General features: G+C 42.3%; 1 protein-coding gene across 1 annotated transcript in view; it reads left to right on the top strand.

The window, feature by feature from the left end:
* LOC124287254 (neprilysin-like) overlaps positions 1-27,480 on the top strand; it is an 82,602-nt gene that overhangs the window by 38,204 nt on the left and 16,918 nt on the right. The window contains exons 2-9 of the mRNA XM_046723750.1: positions 13,426-13,553; positions 19,121-19,153; positions 20,557-20,718; positions 23,069-23,149; positions 24,208-24,410; positions 24,881-25,060; positions 25,623-25,709; positions 26,948-27,087. Coding sequence (XP_046579706.1) covers positions 13,426-13,553; positions 19,121-19,153; positions 20,557-20,718; positions 23,069-23,149; positions 24,208-24,410; positions 24,881-25,060; positions 25,623-25,709; positions 26,948-27,087 — 1,014 coding nt within the window. The remainder of the gene's footprint in view (positions 1-13,425; positions 13,554-19,120; positions 19,154-20,556; positions 20,719-23,068; positions 23,150-24,207; positions 24,411-24,880; positions 25,061-25,622; positions 25,710-26,947; positions 27,088-27,480) is intronic.

Here is a 27,480-nt window from a genome sequence, read left to right as displayed (position 1 = left end):
CAAAAGAATCTACACTGTAGTTCGGTGGAGGTTATTGCAATACTCCTGTCTTTATAACTATATTGTTGTATGCCGCAACACAGTAGTTTGCTGTGATCCTATTTCGAACTGTGGCCTGTGAAGATCCGGGGTAGAATATTGTTCTTCGTGACCAAACCGTTTGCCTCAGCATCCCATGCGACTAACGGGATCGGAAGTTCAGACACTGACTGATCTATATCACCATATCCGAACTGACTAGATCGATGCTCGTCAATCACTGGATTGTTTGGTTCAGACTCTATTTGCTACACACAGGAATTATGTACCAAGGTTCAATGGGGTAGCCTTGTGGTTAAAGCGTTTGCCCGCCTTATCGAAGTCCGATTCCTTGCATGGGTACAATTAGTCTGCCTCAAAGTCCTAGCCTTCCCTGCAATGCTTAAGCCCTAAATGAAGCAAGTATAGATTTCCTCAGGTTCTGAATCTCAGAACTCATCTGGGTTCCTTTTGAAATGAAATGGGTTATTTCAAAATAATATATTTTCAGAGACTTAACGTTTGTCAAGGGTACAATGTGTGGAGCCCAGTTTTTGGTGTCCCCCGCCGTGATATTGCTGGAATATTGCTAAAAGCGGCGTAAAACCAAACTCACTCACTCACTATAAACCAAGTTATATCTCCACACGGATCAGTGCACCGTCAAAACAAGAACCAGTGGAAGATCCGGGTGAGAAATGACCTTCAGTAACCAATACGACTAACGGGATCGGGTGGTCAGGCTCGCTGACTTGGTTGACAATTGTAACCCTGACACTGGTAATACTGGACACTGTCCATTCCAACAATTGAAAAGGTCTATCTCCACCTGACCTCCTCCGGGTTAGAATATTGATCTTCAGCAACCCATGCTTGTCGTGAGAGGCGACTAACGGGATGGGGTGGTCAGGCTCGCTGACTTGGTTGACACATGTCATTGTATCCCAAATGCTTAGATGCTCATGTTGTTGATCACTGGATTGTTTGGTCCAGACTCGATTATTTACAGGCCGCTGTCATATAGCTGGAATATTACTGGCGTGGCAACAACCGATCAAGCAACTCATGTTTATATACAGTGTTAATGTGTGTGTATCATAGGGCTCAGATATGAATATTCATGAATGAAGATAGACAGCTGTCACGTGCAGAGAGTCATTTATTGCACAGTTTAGATACTGCTATCCCAAGCGTTGACGACATCTACGACATTCAACACCTTTTTTGTCTTCGTGCACGAGGACCGACTGTTTAAGTTCAATGGTTGGGATGGGTGAGGGTTCCAAATTTGTTGGAAACATTTTCACATTGTATAGGTTCGTGTTTACTTAGTACACCCTACGTCTTATAAATACACCCGATCCATGAAGATCCTGGTAAGAACAGGGTGCCGTTAGCGCTAGGGCTGTGCAATATAACCGGTTTACCGGTATTTACCGGTTCAGACATGAAATCGATACGTATTGCGATACCCGGATCGAAAACCGGTTTATCGACATGCATTCGGAAAACTTCGTAACACTCGGAAAACTTCGGATGTTTCCGTTTTTCACACCGAAAATCAAGTTAAGTTCGGTTTGAAGTTGTGTTCTTAATTTTTGTTCAAGTGTTTCGCAAAGTTTTTGATCTGAATGTTATATATATACTTACTCATTAATGACCAGTGATCCCTGATATGTCCTGACCAGGTCAAGTTGCTGTCTAAAATCTCGGGGCTTTTTGTATAGTGGAGAAACTAGTACAAACTAGTAACCACTGTGTTGATGTTTACCTTGTTTCCTTCATTTTAACATGATTAAAAGTTTTTATTAAAGCTTAATCAAGCATAATGATTTTGTTGTGTTTTTGATTAATAAATCAAGCATTAACTCGATTATAAGTAAGTTTTGGTGAAAAACATATTCTTGCAATATATTGCAGTACGTATCGCAATATATGCTTTCGAATCGCAATATATCGCAATATGAAAATTCTCTGCAATACCCACCCCTAGTTAGCGCTAAGGTGACCGTAACTCCCATACCATAACATAGACTTACGACTGGCGTAGCGATAATGTTGCTTCGTTCATCGTCACCCTAGTTTTCAGTAACCCAAGCTTGTCGAAAGAGGTGCCTAATGGGATCGGATGATTAGGCTCACCGACCTGGCTGACACATCTCATCGATGCTCATAATGTCAATCACCAGATTTTCTTACTCAAAGGTCAAGGCTTACATTTTTTTGCAGGGTTATTTTTCTTTCCTAACTTTCATTGGTCTTTATTAAATGTTGACACTGTGGAAACCGAAATTTAGAAGTTACTGACGCGATTTGGAGTCGCCATTGTTTCCTTTTTCAGAAATCAAACGTGTGGATATCACGTGATATTTTTGCGCCTTTTGATTGGCTACAGAGGTACACCTTTCGAACAGACCATGTCGAACAAATTGCATACTTCAAAGATTGTTCCGGCCTGCAGGTCTTATGCGATGCAGTGTTGTATGCAACAAGTTGTTTACAAGTAGTTGTACCGTTTGTTTACAAGTAGTTGTACCGTTTGTTTACAAGTAGTTGTACCGTTTGTTTACAAGTAGTTGTACCGTTTGTTTACAAGTAGTTGTACCGTTTGTTTACAAGTAGTTGTACCGTTTGTTTACAAGTAGTTGTACCGTTTGTTTACAAGTAGTTGTACCGTTTGTTTACAAGTAGTTGTACCGTTTGTTTACAAGTAGTTGTACCGTTTGAATCCACATTAAAATTGTGAACTTGCTGGACTTGCTGGCGAACCTTAGACAGCACTAGTAGCATGATCTATCATCGGTCTTTTGTTTTATGGTCACCGATCCATCTCAAACGCGTACGGTTGATTCGAATAAAACTTCTCACCCTTCTTGAACCGTTCTCAAGACTTTTTCAGCTGTTCTCACACAAGACTGAGCACAGTCTGCAGAATACAGGTTAAACTGTAGACTGCGATGACGCTGATGGACCGTCTGTCGTCTCATCCGGATACGGCATCACCAGAACAATGAGAGCAGCTGTACCACCAGAGGGCGTGTGTTTACTGCAGCCAGACTCTTCATCTGCTCAACATTAGCCCGATGCAGGAAAAAATTCAATATAGCTGCTCGCTTTGTTGTTTAACGCCGCTCTCAGCAATATTCCGGCAATATGAAGAGTCTGGACCAGACTATCCTGTGACCTACGGCATGAGCATTTATCTTCGCAGTTGGGATACGATGACGTGTCAACCAAGTCAGCGAGCCTGACCAACCGATCCCGTTCGTCGTACCTTAGGACAAGAATGGGTTACTGAAGATCAATTCTAACCCGGACCTTCACGGGTCCTGTTCAACATTAGCCTGATACAGTAAACTTTCAATAAGGTCTTCAGAGTGAGTGAGTGAGTTTAGTTTTATGGTTGGTTGGTTTGTTGTTTAATGCCGCACTGTTCCAGCTACATAACGAGTTTGGACCAGACAATCCAGTGATAAACAGCATCGATCAACGCAGTTGGGATACAATTATCCCGGGTTCTTTACCGGGAGCACAGCCCGTCTGAGTGAGTGAGTGAGTTTGGTTTTACGCCGCACTCAGCAATATTTCGGCTATATGGCGGCGGTCTGTAAATAATCGAGTCTGGACCAGACAATCCAGTGATCAACAGCATGAGCATCGATCTGCGCAATTGGGAACCGATGACATGTGTCAACCGAGTCAGCCAGCCTGACCACCCGATCCCGTTAGTCGCCTCCGACGACAAGCATGGGTTAATGAAGACCAATTCTAACCCGCATCTTCGTGGGGGGCTTTTCAATATGGATTGGTATTGTGGAGAAGCCTGTTTGCAAAATGCGTCACCACCACAATTACCAATTACTGTGACAACAGTGAATCTAATAACTAGCTAATAATTCTGGTAAGAACAATGATGATGATGATGATGATGATGATGGTGATGATGATGATGATGATGATGATGATGATGATACTATTAACGACAACGATGGTCCCAAACCAATGAACTGGTTGAGCAAACTCTTACGCACTGAACTTCACGACACCGTCGACAAACGCCTATTCTCTGAAATAATATACATTTCATGGAAACAAATAACTCCACTTAAAGGGGCCCAATTAACTGGGTGATTTAGAGCCTGATGGACACCTAAACCTACTTCATTAGTCCTTTTGGGTTCCTATAGTGACTCGGCTGAAGGGAATGGTTCGGTAGTTGGAGGGCTGTGTGAGACAGGCTGTATAACGTACAGGCTGTATGCTTAAATGTGACGTGGGTTCAAAGACTGAGTTAATCCAGACTACCGGGTGTGATCGTCAGCTTCGAGGACAGCAGCTGACCAACATTATCGTTGTCCAGCGATTGCAAGGTTGTGGGGAAACTTACGTAGCCTAGGGTCTGTGAGACAGACTAATGACAGCGTTGTCTGATCACTGGGTTGTCTGGTCTAGATTATATACTCTCCCAAAAAAGAAACGCATATAGGAATTTCAACTGTATTTTTATGTTTATTTTGAAACATCTTGTAGGCTTTAGGAGTCAATCAAATATAGCGAAATTGCACACTGGGAATGCAGACTTATCCGTCTTTGGCACCAACTCGAGGAAAGTCAGTTTGAGTGTCACATGGAGACGTGTGGTGGCGCTGAAGTCAATACCTCGTGTGACCACCGTGGGCATCCAGAACTGCACGGCATCGCCTCGGCATCGAACGAATAAGTCTCAGAATCAGGGTTACGGCGTCGCACCCGTTTGTCCAGGGCATCCCGCAGATGTTCGATCGGGTTTAAGTCCGGTGATCTTGAGGGCCAGGGGAGCACATTGATGTTGTGGTTCTGGAGGAAGTCTCTAGTGTGACGTACTGTGTGGGGCCTGGCATTGTCCTGTTGAAACAACTCCCTCTGGCGATCAATGATTGTAAGGAGGTGTGGGCGTAGGATTTCGTCACAGTACCGTTGAGCTGTCAGGTTGCCCTGGATCATCACCAAATCACTTCTCCTACGGCAGGTGATCTTTCCCCACATCATAACACTTTCCCGGCTGAATCTGTCCACCTGGGGAACGCAAGCGTCGGTGAAACATTCACGTCGACGTCTGCACACCCGCATTCTTCCATCGCGTCGTTCCAATAGAAATCGTGATTCATCACTGAACCAGATTCTACGCCACTTCGGTAGGTTCCAGGCCTGAACATTGGTGCACCATTGAACTCGATGTCGACGATGTTGTTGTCGAAGCACAGGGCCAAAATAAGGTCTTCTGGCACGTAAACCAGCCTCTCTCAACCTGTTCCTGACTGTCTGTGCAGAAAGCCTCCTCAATCCGGGTATTTGTCGAGCGGTACTGGTCGCCGTAGCTGTTCGATGACGCAGGTGATGTACCCGGATGTAGCGATCCTGCGCCGCAGTGGTCGCTCGAGGTCGCCCACTACGAGGGGCATCTGCTACCGCATTCTGCCGGCGATATCTCTCCCAGAGCCGTGCTTTGGTTTACATTCATGCGTCGGGCAACTGCACGTTGAGACTGGCCAGTTTCAAGCAAACCAATGGCGATATGACGTTTGGCTTCACTTAGACGTGGCATTTTGCGTTCGTCAACAATATTCCAAATACAGTGAATAATCGACAGACAGCGATCAACCTATTATACCCATCATTGAGACTATCTGATCCCAAACTTTCACGTGCATTGCATGTGAATTGTGTATTCTGTGACACTACACGCCGAAATTGAAAATCATGCTGTTAAATACGGGTATTTTACGGATGGTGCGTTTTGTTGTGATGTTTCAAAACATAAACACAATAGGACTCATAAACAGAGCAAAACCTTTTGTAAAATGAATCATGTTTTAGTTCATTGCTATATGAAATTGCTATTTTCATGATGCAATCAAACATACATACATACATACATACACACACACACACACACACACACACACACACACACACACACACACACACACACACACACACACACACACACACACACACACACACACACACACACACACACACACACACACACACACACACACATACATACATACATGACATGCTCAGCTCCCTGTGTTACAGACGTTGGGCTGGAATTTGATATCGGCTTGTTTTAACATTTAACATTGCGCGATCGGTTTTACCGATCAACTCTGCAAGTAACAAATAGAAAAGTTCTGTTTTCTCCCAGGACATAATTAAAGACGAATTACTCTGTATTTAGGTAAGCAGCATTTGTTAAATGTAATGCTGTAAGTAAGTTGGTTTTTGGTCTAACGCCACGCTCCAACTGTGTGATAGTGGTTTTGAGTCTGTCGATTAGAATATACAAGGGCCTAGGAGACCACCTTTAAGCAAGTATGTCACTATGAATACAAGTAAACATACTCCAGCGCGTGAAAATGTTTAAGGCAATTTGCCAAAACTAAAAACGTGAATTCAGAAGAAGTAGAGCTTGAATGCGGATCTTAAGAACTCAACATTGTTCAGTCATGGAAACGTTTTAAGGATTATAAAAAAACTAATTAAGAAAAACATTAGCAGTTTGGTATATGATATAAAATAATTCATTGGAAAATTTTGCCGATTTTCCCACAAAGTGTTTCTTACAACATTCAGTTTTCAGAATATGGTGAGGCAGTTCTCCCTTTCATCTTAAAGATTTGTGTGTCACGAAGAATACATTCTAGTTTCAGAAGAAACAACCGTGTTATGGATTTTCAGCGTGCATTTGTAATAGACAGCCGAAAAAAGGAAAGCATTACCCCCATGTCTGGTGGCAAAAACAGTAGTGAGCGAGTTTGTTTTATGCCGCTTTTAGCAATATTCCTGCAACATCACCGCGGGGGACACCAGAAATGGGCTTCACACATTGTCCCCAATTCTTTTCCCACAGGAGTTACTCAAGTCATATTTTCCTGCGTATGTGAGAAGATATGACTTGAGTAACCTCTGTGGGAAGAGAATGATTGTCCCCATGTTGATAATCGAACCTTCGGCGTGACGAAGCAAAAAATAAACTGACGAGCAAAAGAAAGTACACAGGTGTAATTGTTGTTGCAATCCCAAATATGCGTTCTAAGTAATAAAATTATTGAAAAACATTGATTGTATAGATCGCAACCATCATGTTTCATTTGCCAAAATACAACCAAAAACATGTGTACGTGTTTTGCACGAATTTTTGCAAAATTTTGATTATTGTCCCATGCACCAGCACTTTTCTGACAGAGAGTATATGAAACCTGTTTATCGTGAAGACTGAACAATCACTTGACAGAAATCTCACGAGGAAATGCCAGGATTGACGTCGGCTTAACGAGAACGGGCCAAAGGAATGACACAAATGGGTGCTTTCAACAGCGATATTGCAAGGACATTGGGTTGCACAAGACAAACCATAATTCGGCTGTTTAACCGTTTCGGTACGACAGGCCAGACATGTGATCGACCCAGAAGTGGACGTTCCAGAGTCACAACACCCCAAGAGGATCGCTATCTGCGGGTTATTCACCTGCGCAACTGGATGTTGACGGTGACGTCATCAGCAGCCACATTATTGGGTCATCGCGTAAGCCGATTCACAGTGACAAGACGACTTCGTCCTGCTGGCATGTATGGGCCTACCGACCGCTGCGTGGAATGGCCTTGACCTTCCAGCATCGTAGGAACCGTCTGCAGTGGTCATCACTACATCGCTGTTTATTGTTACAATGTCATTTTGCTGATAAAACACGTGTATTGCAGTGTGCTTCAACATACATTTTCCATTTCATCAAAAGGTTTTGTTATTTTTATCTTATTGGAAGAAACACAACCTGTGTACTTTCTTTTGCACATCAGTTTAGAACAAACAAGAAAGGGTTATTCGATGGGAATGCATGTAATACAGGTTTCATACATGTGTTGTGAGTTTGTGGTGGTTCGGCGATTGTTTTCAGTCTAGTAACGCTCTGTGAACATTCGTAATTTTTAAGTCCGATTTTCAAGCGAATACTTTTTATGAATGGCAGTCCAGATTTACTGTCTTTTCTCTGATGTTTAAACAAATGTTTCTATATCCGTTTAGTTTTACGTCGCTTTTAGCAATATTGCAGCAATATCACGACGGGGGACACTAGAAATGGGCTTCGTACATTGCACCCATGTGATGAATCGAACCCAGGTCTTCAGCGTGACGAGCAAACTTCTTAACCACTAGGCTACCTCACCGCCCCCAATGTCCCTTTAGAAAAGAAAGGGGATTAATAATGTGAGTGAGTTTTACGTTTTACGCCGCACTCAGCAATATTCCAGGGGATTCATAAGGTCTGATAATTAGTTATTGAGCATTCGCTGGAATGTTAAATGTGTATTCGCGTGTTCTCCATAATAAACTGCCGCTATGGGTAAAGTTAGTACCGCGTACAGCTCGGGGTTTCCACCAGTGCAGATCCACAGCTGACACGTTGCCGCACAGACACTTCTATGATGTGAAGATGCAAAGTAAAATAAACCTAAAATAACCCTGAAATTTAAATTATGTTCTAATTCTGGATTTCAGTCTGACGTTCAGACTAATTTGATCCACTGAAGCAATGTTTTTTATAAAAGAAATTTGTCAAGTGATTGAGCTTTGATCAATATTGCCAGTTAAATCACGACATGTGGGGGAGAAAAGGCTGAAGACATTCAGGTCTTGGATCTTTACCACTTTGAGGAATCCCGCGAACACAGTGATGGTGCTGACAGAATTAGAAACATAATACGAGGCAAACCGGGATTCGAGCCCACTATAACAGATTCAGGCGTGCCCAAGGGACGCAACTCTGTAAAGCGAATTGCTGCGCTTTAGGCGACGGGTCCTACCTGCCCGCTGTTGAATGAAGCTTTATCTAAAGATAAACACAGGCACTGCTGACGTATATTGTGGAAATAAGTTAATATACAGGTTTTACCCTCGTTTAAAATTTGTATTTGTTTTATGTAGAATATAATGAATTTACAGACAAACTACTACATTCCCAATACCTACCATCACTTGATAAAGTAATCATAATATTTCTTGTGTACATTATCTGTTTCAATTCAACTATGTACATCAACCCCATCCATTGTATAAACATCCACCTGGCTTCCTATCAGTTGTATAAGGTCTAATTCAGTCCTTGTGTATCACCCTACTTGTTTCCTATCAACTCAATCTCTTATACAAGCGTTGTACATCAACCTCATTTATTGTAAAAAGACTCACTCCCTATCTACTGTAACAACAACTCATGTATATATTCTCTCAATTTGTTACTCATGTATCACTTGCTTGACAACGACATTAGAATCTATGTCAAAACGTCGCAGAATAAAAGAAGTTGTATATCCATAATAACTGTCATTATTCTTCAACAAGTACCTTCGTTTAGCATAATTGATGTGAGGCGGGTCAGCTAACAAACCATCGACGCCTTCACTACACCACAGACATGGTTCAATATAGTGAACATAAACCTATTGCATGGGCATGCTCTTGAAGACCGGTGTTAGAATTGGTCTTCAGCAGTCAACTAAGGGGATCGGGTGGTCAGGCCTGTTGGTGTGGTTGAATCTAGGGCTGTGCAATATAACCGGTTTACCGGTATTTACCGGTTCAGACATGAAAACGATACGTATTGCGATACGCTGATCGAAAACCGGTATTTTGACATGCATTAGGAAAAATTTGTAACACTCGGAAATCTTCGGATATTTCCGTTTTTCACACCGGAAGTCATGCGATTGTTGCAAAATGGTGACACCCAACAACGAACAAATACTAGGGCAATGGTTTAAGCATGGCAGCGTTTTGCGTTGAAAAAATTCACGTTTTTTATTTTGTCATGAGTGAAAGTTGGTATTAAAGCTTAATCAAGCATTGTGAATTTGTTGTGTTTTTGCTTTATAATAAAGCATTAACTCGATTATGAGTAATTTTCTGTTAAAAAAGATTCTTGTAATATATTGCAATACATATCGCAATATATGCTTTCGCATCGCAATATATCGCAATATGAAAATTCTCTGCAATACCCACTCCTAGTTGAAACATGCCAACTTATAAGAGTATCGTGCTGCTAATCACAGTATCGTCTGGTCCAGACTCGACTATTTACAGACCGCTGCCATATAGCTGGAACATTACTGAGATCGGTGTTGAGCAACAAATGAACAAAACATTCCATAGTCGACATTATAAAATGCCACTGTGACCATGTTCCTCTAATGCATAGAGAATCTATTGATATCAGTAGACACGAGGGTGAGATTTTATTTATCATAAAAAATCACTCTTCGTTAGTTTCCAATGAAAAATGTACATCTCTCAACACTGTACTACCATTAGACTTGCAGTGCAGCGATGTCATTTAAGAATTGAATGTCAGTTTGTGTGTTTGCACTGAAAAATGAACGATGTCAAAGCGGTGTTCAAACTCGTGTGAACGAGCGAGTTTGCACAACGCTTTGACATCGTTCACTTTGAAGTTTAATTCTTATAATTTCGCGTTTTTTTCACCCACTTGTAGATGATCATTGTTTAGTGTGTTTTAATACCTGTAAAATGTTGTAATGCCATTCGGTTCAAGAACGTACGTATTGCAGCGATGTTTGTATACACAGCGATTTTTCTTTTACACATGTATCCCAACCCTTGAAGAAATAGTTCTCAAAGTATTCGATCTTTAAAATATAACAACAAATTCGTTATGAGGTTTGAAACTGCTTTAATAAGTATAATCAATAACAGTATCAAACAGAAAAAATATCAGAAGCAATAACAATACCATTTTAACAAACTGGCATTGTACCTTTTCACTTGTAAATACCTTGTTTGACCGCGTAATAATACACTGACCGACTTCGAAGTTGTGCGGCGTGGCGAATAGGAAACAGATCTTGTTGTATTCTATTTATTTGTGATTGTTTATTGTGAAATTTATTGAGCAGTTGTTAAACAGACCTCGGGGCAGAAAACCGCCGGATGAACCCGCAAACTGCGACACATTAAACTCCTGTGAAAAGGAACAATGTTCGGCAGTCCGTTTGGTCGTGACATTGCCAAACTTGGGGTGACTTGAAACAGGTTCGTTCGCGAAATTGGTATCACCAATTATTGGGGGTCCTTGAAACCGAAGCGAAAAACGTTCACACACGTATGAACGGTGTTTACACAAGTATGAACGATTAGAGGGGTTCAAGAGTAATGAACCTTGAAATTTAGATCACATGACCGCTCTCTCAACCAACCAACGTTCGGGAATCTGTGTAAACTTGAAAGCACGAAATTATAGCATTGTGACTTCGTCAGGTTTTTGACGTCATTTAAGAATTGAATGTCAGTTTGTGTGTTTGCACTGAAAAATGAACGATGTCAAAGCGGTGTTCAAACTCGTGTGAACGAGCGAGTTTACGAGCGAGTTCACGCGCGAGTTTGAACAACGCTTTGACATCGTTCATTTTTCAGTGCAAACACACAAACTGACATTCAATTCTTATAATTTCGCAATTTGAAGTATACACATACGTTTTCCACCCACTTGTAGATGATCATTGTTTAGTGTGTTTTAATACCTGTAAAATGTTGTAATGCCATTCGGTTCAAGAACGTACGTATTGCAGCGATGTTTGTATACACAGCGATTTTTCTTTTACACATGTATCCCAACCCTTGAAGAAATAGTTCTCAAAGTATTCGATCTTTAAAATATAACAACAAATTCGTTATGAGGTTTGAAACTGCTTTAATAAGTATAATCAATAACAGTATCAAACAGAAACAAATATCAGAAGCAATAACAATACCATTTTAACAAACTGGCATTGTACCTTTTCACTTGTAAATACCTTGTTTGACCGCGTAATAATACACTGACCGACTTCGAAGTTGTGCGGCGTGGCGAATAGGAAACAGATCTTGTTGTATTCTATTTATTTGTGATTGTTTATTGTGAAATTTATTGAGCAGTTGTTAAACAGACCTCGGGGCAGAAAACCGCCGGATGAACCCGCAAACTGCGAGACATTAAACTCCTGTGAAAAGGAACAATGTTCGGCAATCCGTTTGGTAGTGACATTGCCTAACTTGGGGTGACTTGAAACTATTGGGGGTCCTTGAAACCGAAGCGAAAAACGTTCACACACGTATGAACGGTGTTTACACAAGTATGAACGATTAGAGGGGTTCAAGAGTAATGAACCTTGAAATTTAGATCACATGACCGCTCTCTCAACCAACCAACGTTCGGGAATCTGTGTAAACTTGAAAGCACGAAATTATAGCATGTTGAGTCATGTACATGACGTAAGGACATTGTACAAAATATACTGTCAAAACGATATTTCCTAGGAGATATCGTTTGATCTCACACAAGCAATATCTCCAGTGGAACACAGTTTTGGATGAGAAACTTTCTTAAATGGTGAATTCCTGTGGTGCTAATATATCTTGTTTACATGAGAGAAATGTGCCAGCAGAAACATCAAGCAAAGATATGCAGCTGTTAAAGAGTCCATCTGTATTTATACATTGCTCTTCCTTGTTGCGAAAGCATGTTTAAACATGACTGGTTTGGCACATTAAGAATGGGTGGTTTATACAAATAGATTACCTCCATCCTCTTCTGCTCAAATGTTGCATGTTATCATGCATACATTTACATGCACAACGGGAATTTTATTCTCGCTGTCAGTAAAAATGATTCCATTCGTGTCCAAATCGTTGACCAAGGACTTTCTGGTGTTTTACGGAAATAACCGAGTGTTGAGGAATTAAAAAACGTTGCGACGGGGAGGATCAGATGAAACCTGCCTGATTAGAAAAATTGAGCAAAATGATTTTCTCCGACGAAATTTCTCCAGTCCTTCAGACAGAAAATAGAAGAGGTTTCAACCCAGTTGATATGATCATTTCAAAAATTAAAACCATTTATCCCTAAAGCTTGGGTTCAAACTATGTTATATATTGAAGCAACAGTTGGCCATGCTCATTTGAGCATCACATTATTTATTGGAATGTTGCCAATTGATGTTCCTAGTACGTGACGTCACCTGTAAATATTCAATTCTGGGTCGAGTCAGTAAGCCATGCTTGTCGTGAAGTTCAAGTTTGTTGACTTAGTTGATGCATGTCTTCGTACCAAAATTGCGTAGATCGACGCTCATGATGTCAATCACTGCATTATTTAAAAAACCGCCAAACAAATCTGGCAAATTACTGAGTGCGGTGTTAAACAACAAACAAATTCACCTCGGTGTTCGAAGATTGCGGGCAGACGCCATGTTGTTCGTACTGTCATGACAAAGATTTCGTGAGACAACGAAAGTGACCGAATAGGCACGTTACAACAATTGTTGCAATTGTTTCCGTCTATCACAAGAAATGTTCGTTTACTGTTTCAGATTCACAAAGACCAAGCGCTCGACTCTAGAGAAATGTTTGATGATCGTATCCGCCATCTTGCTTCTGGCCGCCATAACCTTCCTCGTCGCCTTTGTCGTATATTACGAGAAGACGGAAGAACTACAGAGTAAGTTCGGGAATATTCCAAAATGGTCAAGGTGCAGGCATTACGAACGTCACCGCACGGTTTCTGAAATGGGATGCTATATTTCAAAGCAAAGGCATCTTGGTCATACGAGCATGTTAAATTACAGTAGCACAAAGATGGCTTTGACAAACGGGGCCCTGTTTCTCAGAGCAATGTTTCTTGGCGATACGACTGACGTATTTCTGTAATAATAACAGTATCAATTAGCTCTTTGACTGTCGGGGTTTAGTATGGCACTTCCATTCCATTTCATTGTATGAAAGTGGCATTAATCTCAGATGTAAAACAGCTTTTTGGAAGGATACCACGAGGCTATTGAAGATGCCCTGAGTCAACCTTAGTTCGAAACAAACGGTGCCGGATCATGATCATTAAGTTGAATCGTCGTGACTGTTTAATCATTACGGAACATAAAAGCTCGTCTGATCGAGAATGTTTCAATAGTTTGATTTTGCGAGGAAGCAATGCAGAGTTTACTAAAGACGGACATTTCGATAATGAAATGACTTCCTATGTATGGTCACAGTGTGCGGAATAGCCACTGGCCTGCTATCCCGTGACTAGTAAATATCCAGTCGGGCCAGTAAATTTCCACTGTCACTGGCCCGACTGGCTAGTGAATTTTCATGAGATCATTTTGTAAATATATCACCCTCTCCGACTTGTTAAGTTATAATACCCTTTTAAATCATGCAAGATTAAGGCCTGATAAACATGTTCATCATATTAGCAGCTTCATGATGAAAGCCATGTCCACATTCAAATTTCGGGCTCGTGAATTATTTTTGTGGGCTAGTAACTGAGTTTATGGATTATTGCGCGGAGTGCAAAATGAATGAATGAATGAATGGCTTAATTAATTTTTTTAAAAAGGAAAAAAAAATATGAACATTTTTTTCACCAATTGTGTAACATATTTTATGAAATTATACATTTTTGGTTTGTTGAAATAAGGCTTTAAAACACTGTTTTCGTAAATATAGATGAAGAAATATGTTTTTCATGAGCGTGCAAGGAAAAGAGAATTGCTTTATCACAAAAAGCACAAATGTCCACAACAGCGAGAAAAAATGAGATAAGAAAACGTTTTGTTGTTTCACGTCGGAATGAAAATTCAGGGCGGGCGAAAGGGAAATGGGAAACACCGTAAATTACGGGCAAAAATAGAGCTGAAATGTTGATTCAGGATAAAGTGCAGGCGATGTGCTCACAATATACTGCCGGGACGACAAAAGTGGCTCAGATTTTGAAATGTATACACCCTGTAACGTTTAGTTTGTTGTTTAACTCCACGCACAGCAATACTCCAGCTGTATGACGGCGGTCTTTAAATATCAAAGACTGGACTAGACAATTCAGTGATTGGTGTATAGGTGGTATGTGGTCCTGTGCATAGAGCTCAGGCCACATGTCAGTTTAAGTTGGGTAAAAGTGTTTGGCAGCTTGACTCCTGAGAGTTTCTTGGAATTCAGTCCTGCCCCAAAACGAAGCACATGTTATACATTTGATCTCGCCTTAGGCAAGTGAATTTGTTCAAAACTGCCTCTGGTCACCCAGCAGAAAATGGGTACCCGGTGGGGTAAGTGACTATTAGCATTCTAGCGCCTCACAGACAGCTTGGGTTATCCGGGGTTATAATAATCAGATTGAAGCGCCTTGGCCCCTTCGTGGTGCGGAAGTCAGCGCATTACAAATGCCCTTATTAAATATAGTAATAGTAGTAGTAGTAGTAGTAGTAGTAGTAGTAGTAGTAGTAGTAGTATGCATCCACTTTTGAAATCGGTATAAGGTGACAAGCGTCAACCAACTCAGAGAGCCTCACCACCAAGTTCCGCCACTTACCACCTTGCTGCACTGGTCCCTCTGAGGACAGAGACGGGTCGCTCCGTGAAGACAAATTCCAATGCGGATCTTCACAGCAGTGATTAAAGACACTGTATGCCCTCCGGAGCCACGGATTGATCTTATACAAACGATGGTTCCTGCGAGAGACGGTGTTGGATAATAAAACAATTTATCAGCCAAATATATGATGAATAGAGGATATTCATAATGTCTTGTTGAAAACCACGATTATCGTTCAGAGTGAATGGTATTTTTTCTTTGATCTACCCTCATGACCTTTCCGATGTTTAGAAAGTAAGAACTCTCAACTTATCACCAAGGAAGAAGATTTTATTATGGAGAATAAAAGGAAATTAGACATACAGGTCGCTCGCCTTATGCTCGGTGCTTTAATCTTCCATTCCCTCAAGAGACACACACTGGCTCCCAGGAGCCTTTAATGGATCTCCGAGTTGTTTTAAGGTTTAAGAATATTGCAGTAGTTTTCTTCTGTTTGTTTTACTCTTTACCAATTTTGCATTATTATTTTTATTATTCTATTTGTTTCGCTCTTAACCAATATTGCTATATTCTTCCTCTATTTGTTTTACTTTTTAACAGTCTTGCAGTATTCTTCTATTTGTTTTACTGTTTAAGAATCTTGCAATATTCTTCTTCTATTTGTTTTACTTTTTACCAATCTTGCAGTTTTCCTATTTGTTTTACTTTCGACCAATCTTGCAGTAGTTTTCTTCAGTTAGTTTTACGTTTTACCAATTTTACAGTCAGAGTGTATAGAAAGCTAATTCGCTATCGTTTAAGCATTGTTATGCGGTATATCATATTTTAGCGGACAATACAGTTATAACTCAAACTGTGAGATATTGCCTCTTGTCACGGTGTCTGGGAAGTCAGACACAGTGATGAATATAGTGCTGTAATGTATCTCGGACTTGAAACTAATGACAGGCTTTCCCTAGTGCAGATGAGTTTATGGTGTAACGGTAAACCATTAAGGACAGTTTATCAACATTGTAATGATATATTATTGCATGAAAAAACATAGTTTTACCGATTTTAGTTGTAGTTGCAAGGCATGTTTTCTTTTCAAAATTATTACTCTCTTGAACATTGTGTTATTATTTGTGGTAAAAATGCCCCAGAGTTTAAAATATGATCTTGCGGCAAGGAAAGGGTCATTTTCACTTGTCAAAATAGAACATGTTCGCAAATCACTCCAATTTGCCCGTCGGGTGTATATTTTATTGAATTACAATCTGGACTATTTTGTAGATTGTAACTATGCCTGGAAGCATGATTAATTTTAGAAAAGACAACCAACATTTTAACTCAATGACATTTCATTCTAGAAACAAGAAAGCAACATATACTTAAATATACACGTTGTTCCTGGCCGAATATTGACCGACCGATTGTCCTGAGCATTATATACTCAACAAAATTAGAAACACGACACCCACATTTTGGGAAATAAGAGTGAGGGGGTAATTTCCTGCTGTACCACGCAATGACATGTTGGCTGTTTGACCAACGTCTTGGCCGCTGATGTGAAAACAAAATTGGCCATGAACCGTTAAAAAAGCGTGAAACCTAACAATCACGTGCATCGAGTCACGTGGTCACGTAAACGATCGCACGTGCATTGGAATTCAAGCACATGATTGCTAAACAGGAATATAAAAATTGCAAGTTTATAAAATAGTTGGCATGCACCGTAGGTCATCTCCGTAACATATTTGTGACAGCAGCCTCCACGAAAAGACAAAAAGACAACCGTATACAGGACCCATCTTGACGCATGGGTCCGTAGGCATGCCCGATTCAACCAGAGGCAATGGAACAGGATTGTCCTCAGTGACGATTTCACGCTTCACACTGCGCATTGCGTTTTGCCTGTGGCGCAAGATGGGGAACGTCACATCCCATGTTATTTTCCGTTCACCGAGTTGAAGCAGGGAGCGTAAAAGTGAGAGGAGGATATTGTTCTAACAGTCGATCTTAATTGATTGCCGTCCAGGGAATCTTACTTTCATACTGTATGGGGACCAAATTTTGACCCCAGTAGTTACGCCATCCATGCAGCTTTATGGTGAGTGAGTGAGTTTAGTTTCACGCCTCTTTTAGCAATATTCAAGCAATATCACCACGGGGGACACCAGAAATGGGCTTCACACATTGAACCCATATGGGGAACGAACCCGGGTCTTGGACATGACAAGCGCGCTTTAACCACTAGGCTACCCCACCGCCCCAGTACTGGACTGACATTGTAACACGGCTAGGCTCTGTCCATGTCCCATACTAACGCCGGGAACGATGTCATAGACTGACTTTCCTGTTCCCCGTGCAGACTCGATTGAACACATTCGGGAAGATGAGTGCAACAGCAGGTGAATCAAGCCAGACCCTGCAAACACTCGTTGATCAATGGCGACGACTTCCGGTTAGAATGTTCCGCCAGGTTCTCGTGTATTGAAGAGACGTTCTGTTGAAGTCACGGCCGCCTTTTATTATTGACTTCTTCTGGACAACAACAGTTTTGTCAGAGTGAAGTTCGCGCGGGAGGGTAATCTATTTTTCCAGCAAAATGATGTCACATTCCACTTTTCGTCGGCTGTAAACACAACCATCATCGTCGTATTCAATTTAACAAGCGCCAAGTTTGTAATATGACTGGGCATGCATCCGTTCTACTATGACAAATACCCTTGACCCAACTCCATTACTTCGGACCCGTGAAGATTCGGGTTGGAATTGGTCTCGTGCAACCCATGCTTGTTGTAAGAGGCAACTAACGGGAACGGGTTGTCAGGTTCGCTGTTTTGGTTGACAAGTCATCGTATCCCATTTTGATAAGTCGATGCGCATGTTGTTGATCACTGGATTGTCTGGTCCAGACTCGATTCTTTACACAGACCACCGCCATATAGAAGGAATATTGTTGAGTGCGGCGAAAACTAAACTCACTCACTCACTCACACCTGGATGTCAGCAGCATTACAAATAATATTGCAAACACATTTTACATTGTCGTATTTAATGTAACAAGCGTCGGGTTTGCAATATGATTGAGTATGTATCCGTTCGAATATCACTTCGCAGAAAATAACCCTCCAATCATATTACTCCAATGCGCGAGAGCGGTTCTGTGCTAAGTTGGAGACAGCAGCAGTGGAGATTGTGACGTCATATCTGAATCGAAGTTGTGGTGGCGCAAGGTGACAGACCTATCAACATTGCGATTGTTGTGTTATTGAACACAATAACCTATGAATGCAAACACATGAACATAACGACTGTTGTGTTATTGGACGTAACGTCGTGAAGATTATGACTGTTGTGTTATTGAACATATTAACCTATCCTTGCATATGTGTGAACGTTGTCACTGTGTTACGTTATTGAACCAATCGTCTTGTTATTGCAGATGCGTGAACATTATGACTGTGTTGTGTTATTGAACTTATCGTCTTGTTATTGCAGATGCGTGAACATTATGACTGTGTTGTGTTGTTGAACCAATCGTCTTATTGCAGATGCGTGAACATTATGACTGTGTTGTGTTATTGAACTTATCGTCTTGTTATTGCAGATGTGTGCACATTATGACTGTGTTGTGTAATTGAACCAATCGTCTTATTGCAGATGCGTGAACATTATGACTGTGTTGTGTTATTGAACTTATCGTCTTGTTATTGCAGATGTGTGCACAACAGAGGAATGCGTAATGGCAGGTGAGAGAACTCAGTGCGTCAATAAAGATAGATCGGCTATAGCATCTCATTAACATGAAGCTGCTTATCTCTTTAAGCCCAGCGTCATTGCGACTTTGGTGTTATGTCGAAAAGCAGAGTAATACATCTTGTCCACAAGAAAGAAATGAGTTATCTGGTTCTATTATTTAATTTTTTTAAAATTTATTCCAGCAAATCAGGTTACGAGCAGGGGTGGATTCATTAATGAGTAGCGAATGAGCAACAATTCTGAGTTCAAACAATCAATGACAATGTTCACATACAAATTTTATCCCCTCAGCATATATAATCAGTGTAAGACAAATTTCATATAACGTGATTTTCTGCGGCACCCCATTTCGTTGCTAGGCATAACCAACATCACAACAAACATATTTGTTACTCAATCATCTATCTGTTATGGTATTATTCTTTTGTTGTCAAATTATTTCATTTATGTATCCAGCTATTAATTTTGAACAATGAACTGGAGCGGCGTTTATATAAGCCACTAGGCTTGTTCGCCTATCCAGGTTTCTGATTTGGCGAAATAAAAATATGTTTAAACCACATACAAATGGGTGTTAACACAGCAGGCCTTACAAAAAGGGTTAAGTTGCGATTGGCTAACAAATTCTTTTATTTAATTAATGACCAGGGCCCCGTTTCACAAAGGTCTCGGAAGTCTAAGATCTCTTAACTGTTCTGGTAGCATTCGTACCTCCTTAATAGGGCCCCTGAACCTCACATGAGAATATCACTAGTATAGTGTTCCAATGTAGACTGTATTTTTCTCTGTGCAATTCAGAATATTATTCAGAAAAGTATATACAGCATTCCAAAGGAAATTTGAATATTACAGATGTTTGAAGTTAAAGGAAGTAAGACCCAAATCAAGGTTTCGTGGTGTGTGTTCGATGCTCAAACAATCATTTTTCATCAGTTATGTGTTCTGATGATATCGGACCGCCTCCGTGGTGTAGTGGTTAGAGCGTCCGCCCGGAGAGCGGAAGGTCACGGGTTCGATCCCCGACCTCGTCATACCAAAAGACGTTAAAATATGGTACTTGTTGGTCCCTGCCTGGCGCTCGGCATTAATGGGTACAACAAGGACTGGTCGGCTCGGAGTCAGTTTACTGTGTCTGAGTCGGGTATTCATGCTTCACTGCGGCATGGTATCTCAGTGGGCTAGCACTATAAAACCAGCTTAAGTCTGGGCTAGTACAAGCAGCCGCACCTACACATACACACGCATGCACGTCGTCATATGAGCGAAATATTCTCAAACACGACGTTAAACCCAATTTCACCTCACCTCACCTCTGATGATACCGAAGTGACTACTAATGGTGGCCCATTAATACAAGGGTGTCGGTATATACATGTCCAAACGCCTGTTTCAGCTTCCCGCCTGAGCTCGGTGATGGACGCATCTGTGAACCCATGTGACAATTTCTACGACTTCGCCTGTGGCTCGTGGATGAAGAAGAACGTCATCCCCGAAGACAGGTCGTCCCTCGACATGTTTGGCGTTCTCCAGGACGAAGTTTTAGTCACGCTAAAAAGTATGAAAAACACACAGAAACTTCGTTGTCTCGAAGTCCTCGGCTCCGCTTCACAAGCGACCGTAACCCTACAACTGTTAAACTTCCTTACAGAATTACCACTGTCGTGTTCGTACGATCGCTTCTTCAAACAATATGACCCGTTTCTCAGTCAGGAGGTGCGTGAATGAGTGAGTGAGTATGGTTTTACGACGCTTTTACCAACATACCGGCAATATTGCAGCGGAGGACTTTACACATTGTACTCCTTTGGGGAATCGAACCCGCGTCTTTGGCGTGACGAAACGCTACCCAACTAGGCTACTTCCGCGTGACAATGGGGACGATGAAAATTACAGTCATACACTTTCTCCCTTCGTGTTGATAACTTACTCATACTATTTCGGAAGTGTCGAACCTCAGATAACAGAAGCAAATACTTGGCTCGCTTCACATCTTAGACAGAACGATGTTTGATTGTATTTCCGTATTAAAACAACGGCAATGTTTGAGCGTTCTGATCTGGATCACAAGAATATCGTTAAATGGTCAAAGTGAGGATTGAGTATAGATTTACACCGGGTTTGGCAATATCCAGCAATGTCAGTTCGGGGAACACCAGAAAGGGACTTCACACATTGTACCATGCGGGGAACCACGAAGCTATCTAACTACCCGTCATTTAAAGAAAGTACATACTATTTTGAAATGTAAATCTCGGACAACCATGTTGTAGTGTAGGGGGTCTCTACTGTCGTGTATTTAGGATTATACGGTACAGCGTTATAATAAAAGCGTAACTTTCCTTCGCAAATACCTCATTCACGACCTGTACAATGAGAACTGACAGTCGTATCTTTAAGATTCTTCTTAACCCCCTGTGACTCATGCGTGGTGATGACCAGGTGATCAAAAGGAATGATTTGGCCAATCGGTGACGTCGTACCTTGGGGCTTGGGGTGTTGCAGATGGTTTGTCTGATTCAGACGCCATTATTTAAAGGCCGCCGTTATGTACGTGTCTTGAATATTGCCGACCTTTTAAAACTTCTTTGATATGTCGTAAACACGCGACAGCAGTTGACAGTGGTTAAGTAGACTTAAGCTTTATCTCTGAATATATATATTTTCTTATAGAAACAAATAATTCCATTTAAATTGAAAAGGAGCCCAATAGTTGGGAGATTCAGATGCCTGAGGAAATCTAGACTTGCTTCATTTTGGGCTTAGTATTACAGAAAGGGCTGGGCGGAAGGTAAAATAATGTGGTTCAGGGACTGTGAGACAGACTAGTGTTTAAGAGAAGTGGTGAAGTCGGCATATTACATTTGGCAAACCTCGCCTCTTTCCGTAACCGGAATTAAGCAAGCGAGGTAAAAAAAAGTGTCCGATTCTAATGGTTGCCAGTCACCTCAGAGTTTTATTTTCAAAAGAAATGGACGATCGTGTCTATGGTAAGGCTCCTCACTAATTTATAAGAATCAAAACGTAAATTGAATAAAATTTTAAATATATCTCTCTTTTATCCAACATAACCCCTGTTTGTCAGTGTTTCACCAGTAGGTGAGTGAATGAGTGAGTGAGTAAGGTTTTACGTCGTTTTTGGGGGGCGCGGTGGGAGAGCTGTCCAAGGCGCCAGGCTAGCAATCCAGCGAGCTTGGAGGTGCCGGGATCGAGCCCACATGTGACCGGGTGTAAAAACCTTGGAGTCAACTTTGTGTGCAGACTCTTAGAGTGTTGTCACAACCCCTAGTGTACAGTACACAACCCTGTTCACTGAAAAGAACCGTTGGTATATGACCAGATAGTGGCCACATGAATACGTGCAAACACCTAGTTGCGGGTACAGCAACGTGCAGTAAACTTGGACAAAGTACTGTGACTATGTGTCCCAGTCCACCCAGCTGTGAATGGGTACCTCGTAAGAATGGGAAAGCCACATTAACTCGGTGCGCCTAGTAGGCGGCAAGAGTTGTATACTCCCCAGGGAGTTGAGATTGAAAATACGATATGCCGTTGTGATGGACATCCAATGATCGAGGGAAAATCAATGCGCCTTTGAGCAGTTGTACTGGATATCGGCGCTATGTGTGTGTGTGTGTGTGTGTGTGTGTGTGTGTGTGTGTGTGAATGTTCCAGCAATATCACGGGGGAGGACACCAGAAATGGACTTCACACATTGTACCCATGTTGGGAATCGAACGCGTGACGAGCAAACGCTTTAACCACTAGGCTATCCCATCCCAATTAAGCACCAAACCAGGACCAGTTCCATACCGAGCATGGCACCGACGGCTGGACCAACCAGTCAGTGGTATTTACAATGTTTAAAGTTAGGTGTTGTTGTCATTGCTCCTACTTGTTGGTTGCAGATCTGCTGGAGACTGAGAGAGAGAATGAAATTGATTCAGTGAAGAAGGTGAAGGCTCTCTATGCTTCCTGTATCAACGAAAGTAAGTATAATTTTACATAGCTCTTCTTCACCAGCCGACATCCTCATCCTCATCGTTGTCGTAGTTGTCAGGGGCCACGGGTAGCCAAGTCGCCCCAATTTGCTGTGCTGAGCTACGATCCTTCAACAAGTTATGACATCCGGTTCGAATAGTCATTGCCATTATTTGTTATTGCTATTATGCTTTACAGATGTAAATAAATAAACAAATACGTAAATGCAGCAAGGAGAATTCGGTTGATCCTTGTTGATTGAACAATCATCACGTCAGGGCCCTTGCCCCCTCTACACGCTGCCCAGACAGCGAAAGGAGTCTTCTCCATGGAAGCGCTGCCTTGTCGAACCCACCAAGAACTTTCAGGAGAAGATTAGACTAGCTAACACTGCAGCCCTCAGCTGTGTCAGAAGGGTTGTGCTACCGATGGAGTACACGGACCTTCTGGTCTGCATCAGGAGGAACCAACCAAGGGCACCAAGAATAATGGAAAGCTTGACGACAGTGTACTTTGGGATGAAAGCGTCACATTTCAAAAGCGACGTCCGCATATTTACCGTGTTTTTGCTGAATTTGGCCAGTCACATTGCTTTCTAAAGGGACCGAAAACTCCGTGGTAAAACTGGAAAAGTAACGTCAAAGCGGACTTCAACCAACCTTAAACTTCACTCAGTCATCATCATCATCATCATCATCGCTATCTACTTCAGTTAGTCAGTTAGTTTATGGCGGGGGTAGGAGTGGTGATGATTTTTATGGACGAGCATGTACATTGTGAATCGCCCCCCATAAAGCTTATGTACAAAGTAAGTGACCCCGCCCTGCATGCCATGTACAAAATCAATGACCCCCCTCCCTTCCCATAATTATTAAGCATAATATTTAACAAAATTGCTGACACCCTGCCCCCCCGTACAAAATGGGTGAGCCGCCTTAAAATCATCACCACCACTCCACCCCCTCCCTTTATGTCGTTTCTGTGAAAACTATCACGTCATTATCATCAATATTTGTACCCCCGCCATCTTCACCGCCACACACGACATGTTGCGTACTGTCCACAGCGCGGTTGGAAGAGAGAGGTGCCGACCCCGCGGTGCAGTTCCTTGTGACCCTGGGGGGCTGGCCAATGATTAACTCGTCGTGGAAGGTGGACGACTTCGACCTGGAGGGGTTACTCATCCACCTACGGAGGTACAACAACGCCCCCATCATCAGCATGAGCGTCGGCACCGACCTCAAGAACTCTTCTCGCCGAATTCTTTACGTAAGTCCTGGTTTTTACGAATCTTATAGTTACCGAACTGTTTTCCTATTTGGAATGATATCTGGAAAAATGGTGAATCTCACTGACCCGTATTTCCTGAGGCACGCACTCAATCGCACTCACTCGGGCGTGCGCACGAACACAGATTAACATACACAAACACACATCCTCACACTCAAAACACATACACTCTCAAACACACAAACACACACAGACGCGTGTGAACAAACACACAGAGACTCACTCGCGCACAAATTCGCACAGAAATTAAGCAGGGATCCAAGTGTCCCAACTCACCTGACCCCCGCACACACGAACGCACAGACACAAAATCACTTACACCCATGGTACAACTGCAATATCCTTTAAAGCATACAACAAACCCTGTTGCAGCGGCGTAAAACACTCACAAGAACTGTCCACAGTGTCCACCATTGTTACCATCCGATACTCCTTCGTTTCCGTGACAGGTTGACCAGGCAGACTTTGGAATGCTGGGACAGAAGTACTACCAGCGAGGTCGCGATGACGTCATGTTGTTGGCGTACGAGAAACTCATCATCAACATTGCCTCAGAACTGGGTAACCACGTCGCGGACGTCGCCGCGGACGTGAAGGACATCGTGGACTTCGAGATAATGTTGGCCAATGTGAGTACCACAAACAAACACGGCACCAAATGCCGGATTTTACACCTATGAAACGCAAAAACAGTAGACAATGCATGCAATGACCGGATTTCCTTATATGAAATAACTTCGTGAGTATATTTCACATTAAGTTACAAAGTCAAAGTGAGCGACTGAGTATGTTTTTACGCCGCTTTTAACATTATTCCAGCAATATCACGGCGGGGGACACCAGAAAGGGACTTCACACATTTTACCCATGTGGGGATTCGAACCCTGATCTTAATCTCTAGGCTACCCCACCACCCTTCAAGGACTTTGAAGCTACACCTTTCAACTATACGCTCATCGAACCTGTGAGCATCCCGGTTAAATTGATCTTTAGTAACCTACTCATGTCGTAAGAGGCAACTTACGGGATCGGGTGGTCAGGCTCGCTGACTTGGTGAATGCTTATCACCGTATCAAAGCTATCGTATCGATGGTCATGATGCAAATCACAGGATTGTTTGGTCTAGAAACGATTATCTTCGAGGCTCAATAGAGTTCGTGTCATCATGGTTGTATTGTTTTAACTCTACAGATCTCAGTACCTGCGGAGGAGCGGCGTGACAGCGAGGACTTGTACAACATGTACAACATCTCTCAGCTAGCAACCAGCTACCCCAAGGTACTAAACAAGTTTCTTATAATTCAAAACAAAAGTCTACATAAACGGGGTGTTAGTGGGTGATTGAGTACGGTATAACGCCGCTTTCAGCAATATTCCAGCAATATCACAGCGGGGGACGTAAAAATTGTCTTCACACATTGCACCTATGTGGGGAATCGAACTCGGGTCTTCGGCGTGACGAGGGAACGCTTTAACCACTAGGCTAACCTATTGCCCCAAACAAGGTGTTAACTAACCAGGCATCGCTTTGAATGGTGTTGAAGGTGTTGATGTTTATAGTCACTGTACCAGTCTACCAAGTTGTCTAATGGGTACCCGAAGGTGAGGTGAGGTGAAATTGGGTTTTTACGTCGTGCTTGAGAATATTTCGTTCATATGACGACGTGCATGCGTATGTGGGTGCAGCTGCTTGTACTAGCCCAGACTGAAGCTGGTTTTATAGTGCTAGCCCACTGAGATACCATGCCGCAGTGAAGCATGAATACCCCACTCAGACACAGTATACTGACTCCGAGCCAACCAGTCCTTGTTGTACCCATTAATGCCGAGCGCCAGGCAGGGACCAACAAGTACCATATTCTAAATTCTTTTGGTATGACGCGGTCGGGGATCGAAACCGCGACCTTCCGCTCTCCGGGCGGACGCTCTAACCACTACACCACGGAGGCGGTCGGTACCCAAAGGACCTGAAGAAGAGCGGTATGGACATACATTGGGATGGACTCCTAGAGGTTCTTAGGGGGGAATACCACTACAGATTGTAGCGAATGAAAGTGAACGCATTTTAAAGTATTTCATTTGTACAAGTCTAACGCCTCGTCGAAAATATAAAGTTTTGATAGTAAACTTCATTTATATTGAAAAGGGCCCACTGAGATGGGAGCTTCAGAACCTGAGATGTGAACCCGTGGAAAACCTGCACTTGCTCATTTAGGTCAACAGCATATTAAGGGCTGGGCGGATGGGAACATAACCGCACTTGCATCGCTGTGTGTTAGCTTGATGATTTTGAAAAACAGACCGTGGTTGTGGGGCACCACGAAACCCAACAACACGCGTATGGTGACGGGGGACCAAGAATATGGAGATGCCAGTCCGTTCTATCTTAAACATATATTAGTATATTGTATCCTCGAGAATTTGCAATTCACGCATTCAGTGGATATGAAACTACCAAGATCGTTATATCTCTGGGCTCTTTGGAATCAAATCGTGAACTTGGAATTCATTTTTAGTTCGACTGGTTGCGGTATTTCCAAGAACTGATGAACATGACGGAGGTGGAACTGGAGGTAAAAGAGGGAGAACCAGTCATCAACAGGTCGCCGAGGTACTTCGAGAAACTAATGGAATTGCTTGAGACAACGTCCAACAGGTGAGTCTGTACATGTGCATGAGTGTGAGATCGCGAGTCCTGCGTTAAAGGAAAACAGCGTTCAATACCCAGGGTCTGGAAGACCGAACGTAACACGTGACAAACATTCGGCACAAATGAATTCCCTTTCTGCATTCATTTGAGATGTAACAGTGTTGGTATGTTTAACACCGCACTCAGCAATATTCCAGCTACATGGGTGCGGTCTGTAAAAAATCGAGTCTGGACCATACAACCCAGTGCTCAACAGCATGAGCATCGATCTACGCAATAGGGATACGATGACATGTGTCCACCAACGAGTCTGACCACCCGATACCGTTAGTCGCCTCTTACGACAAGCATGGGCACAATGTGTGAAGCCCATTTCTGGTGTCCCCAGCCGTGATATTG

The sequence above is a fragment of the Haliotis rubra genome, unplaced genomic scaffold (genome assembly GCF_003918875.1).
Source record: "Haliotis rubra isolate DU_JTF1 unplaced genomic scaffold, ASM391887v1 Scf4, whole genome shotgun sequence".
NCBI classification, from domain to species: Eukaryota; Metazoa; Mollusca; class Gastropoda; order Lepetellida; family Haliotidae; genus Haliotis; species Haliotis rubra.
Note: the sequence above shows the minus strand (reverse complement) of the source record. Positions and strands in the feature narration are given on the sequence as shown.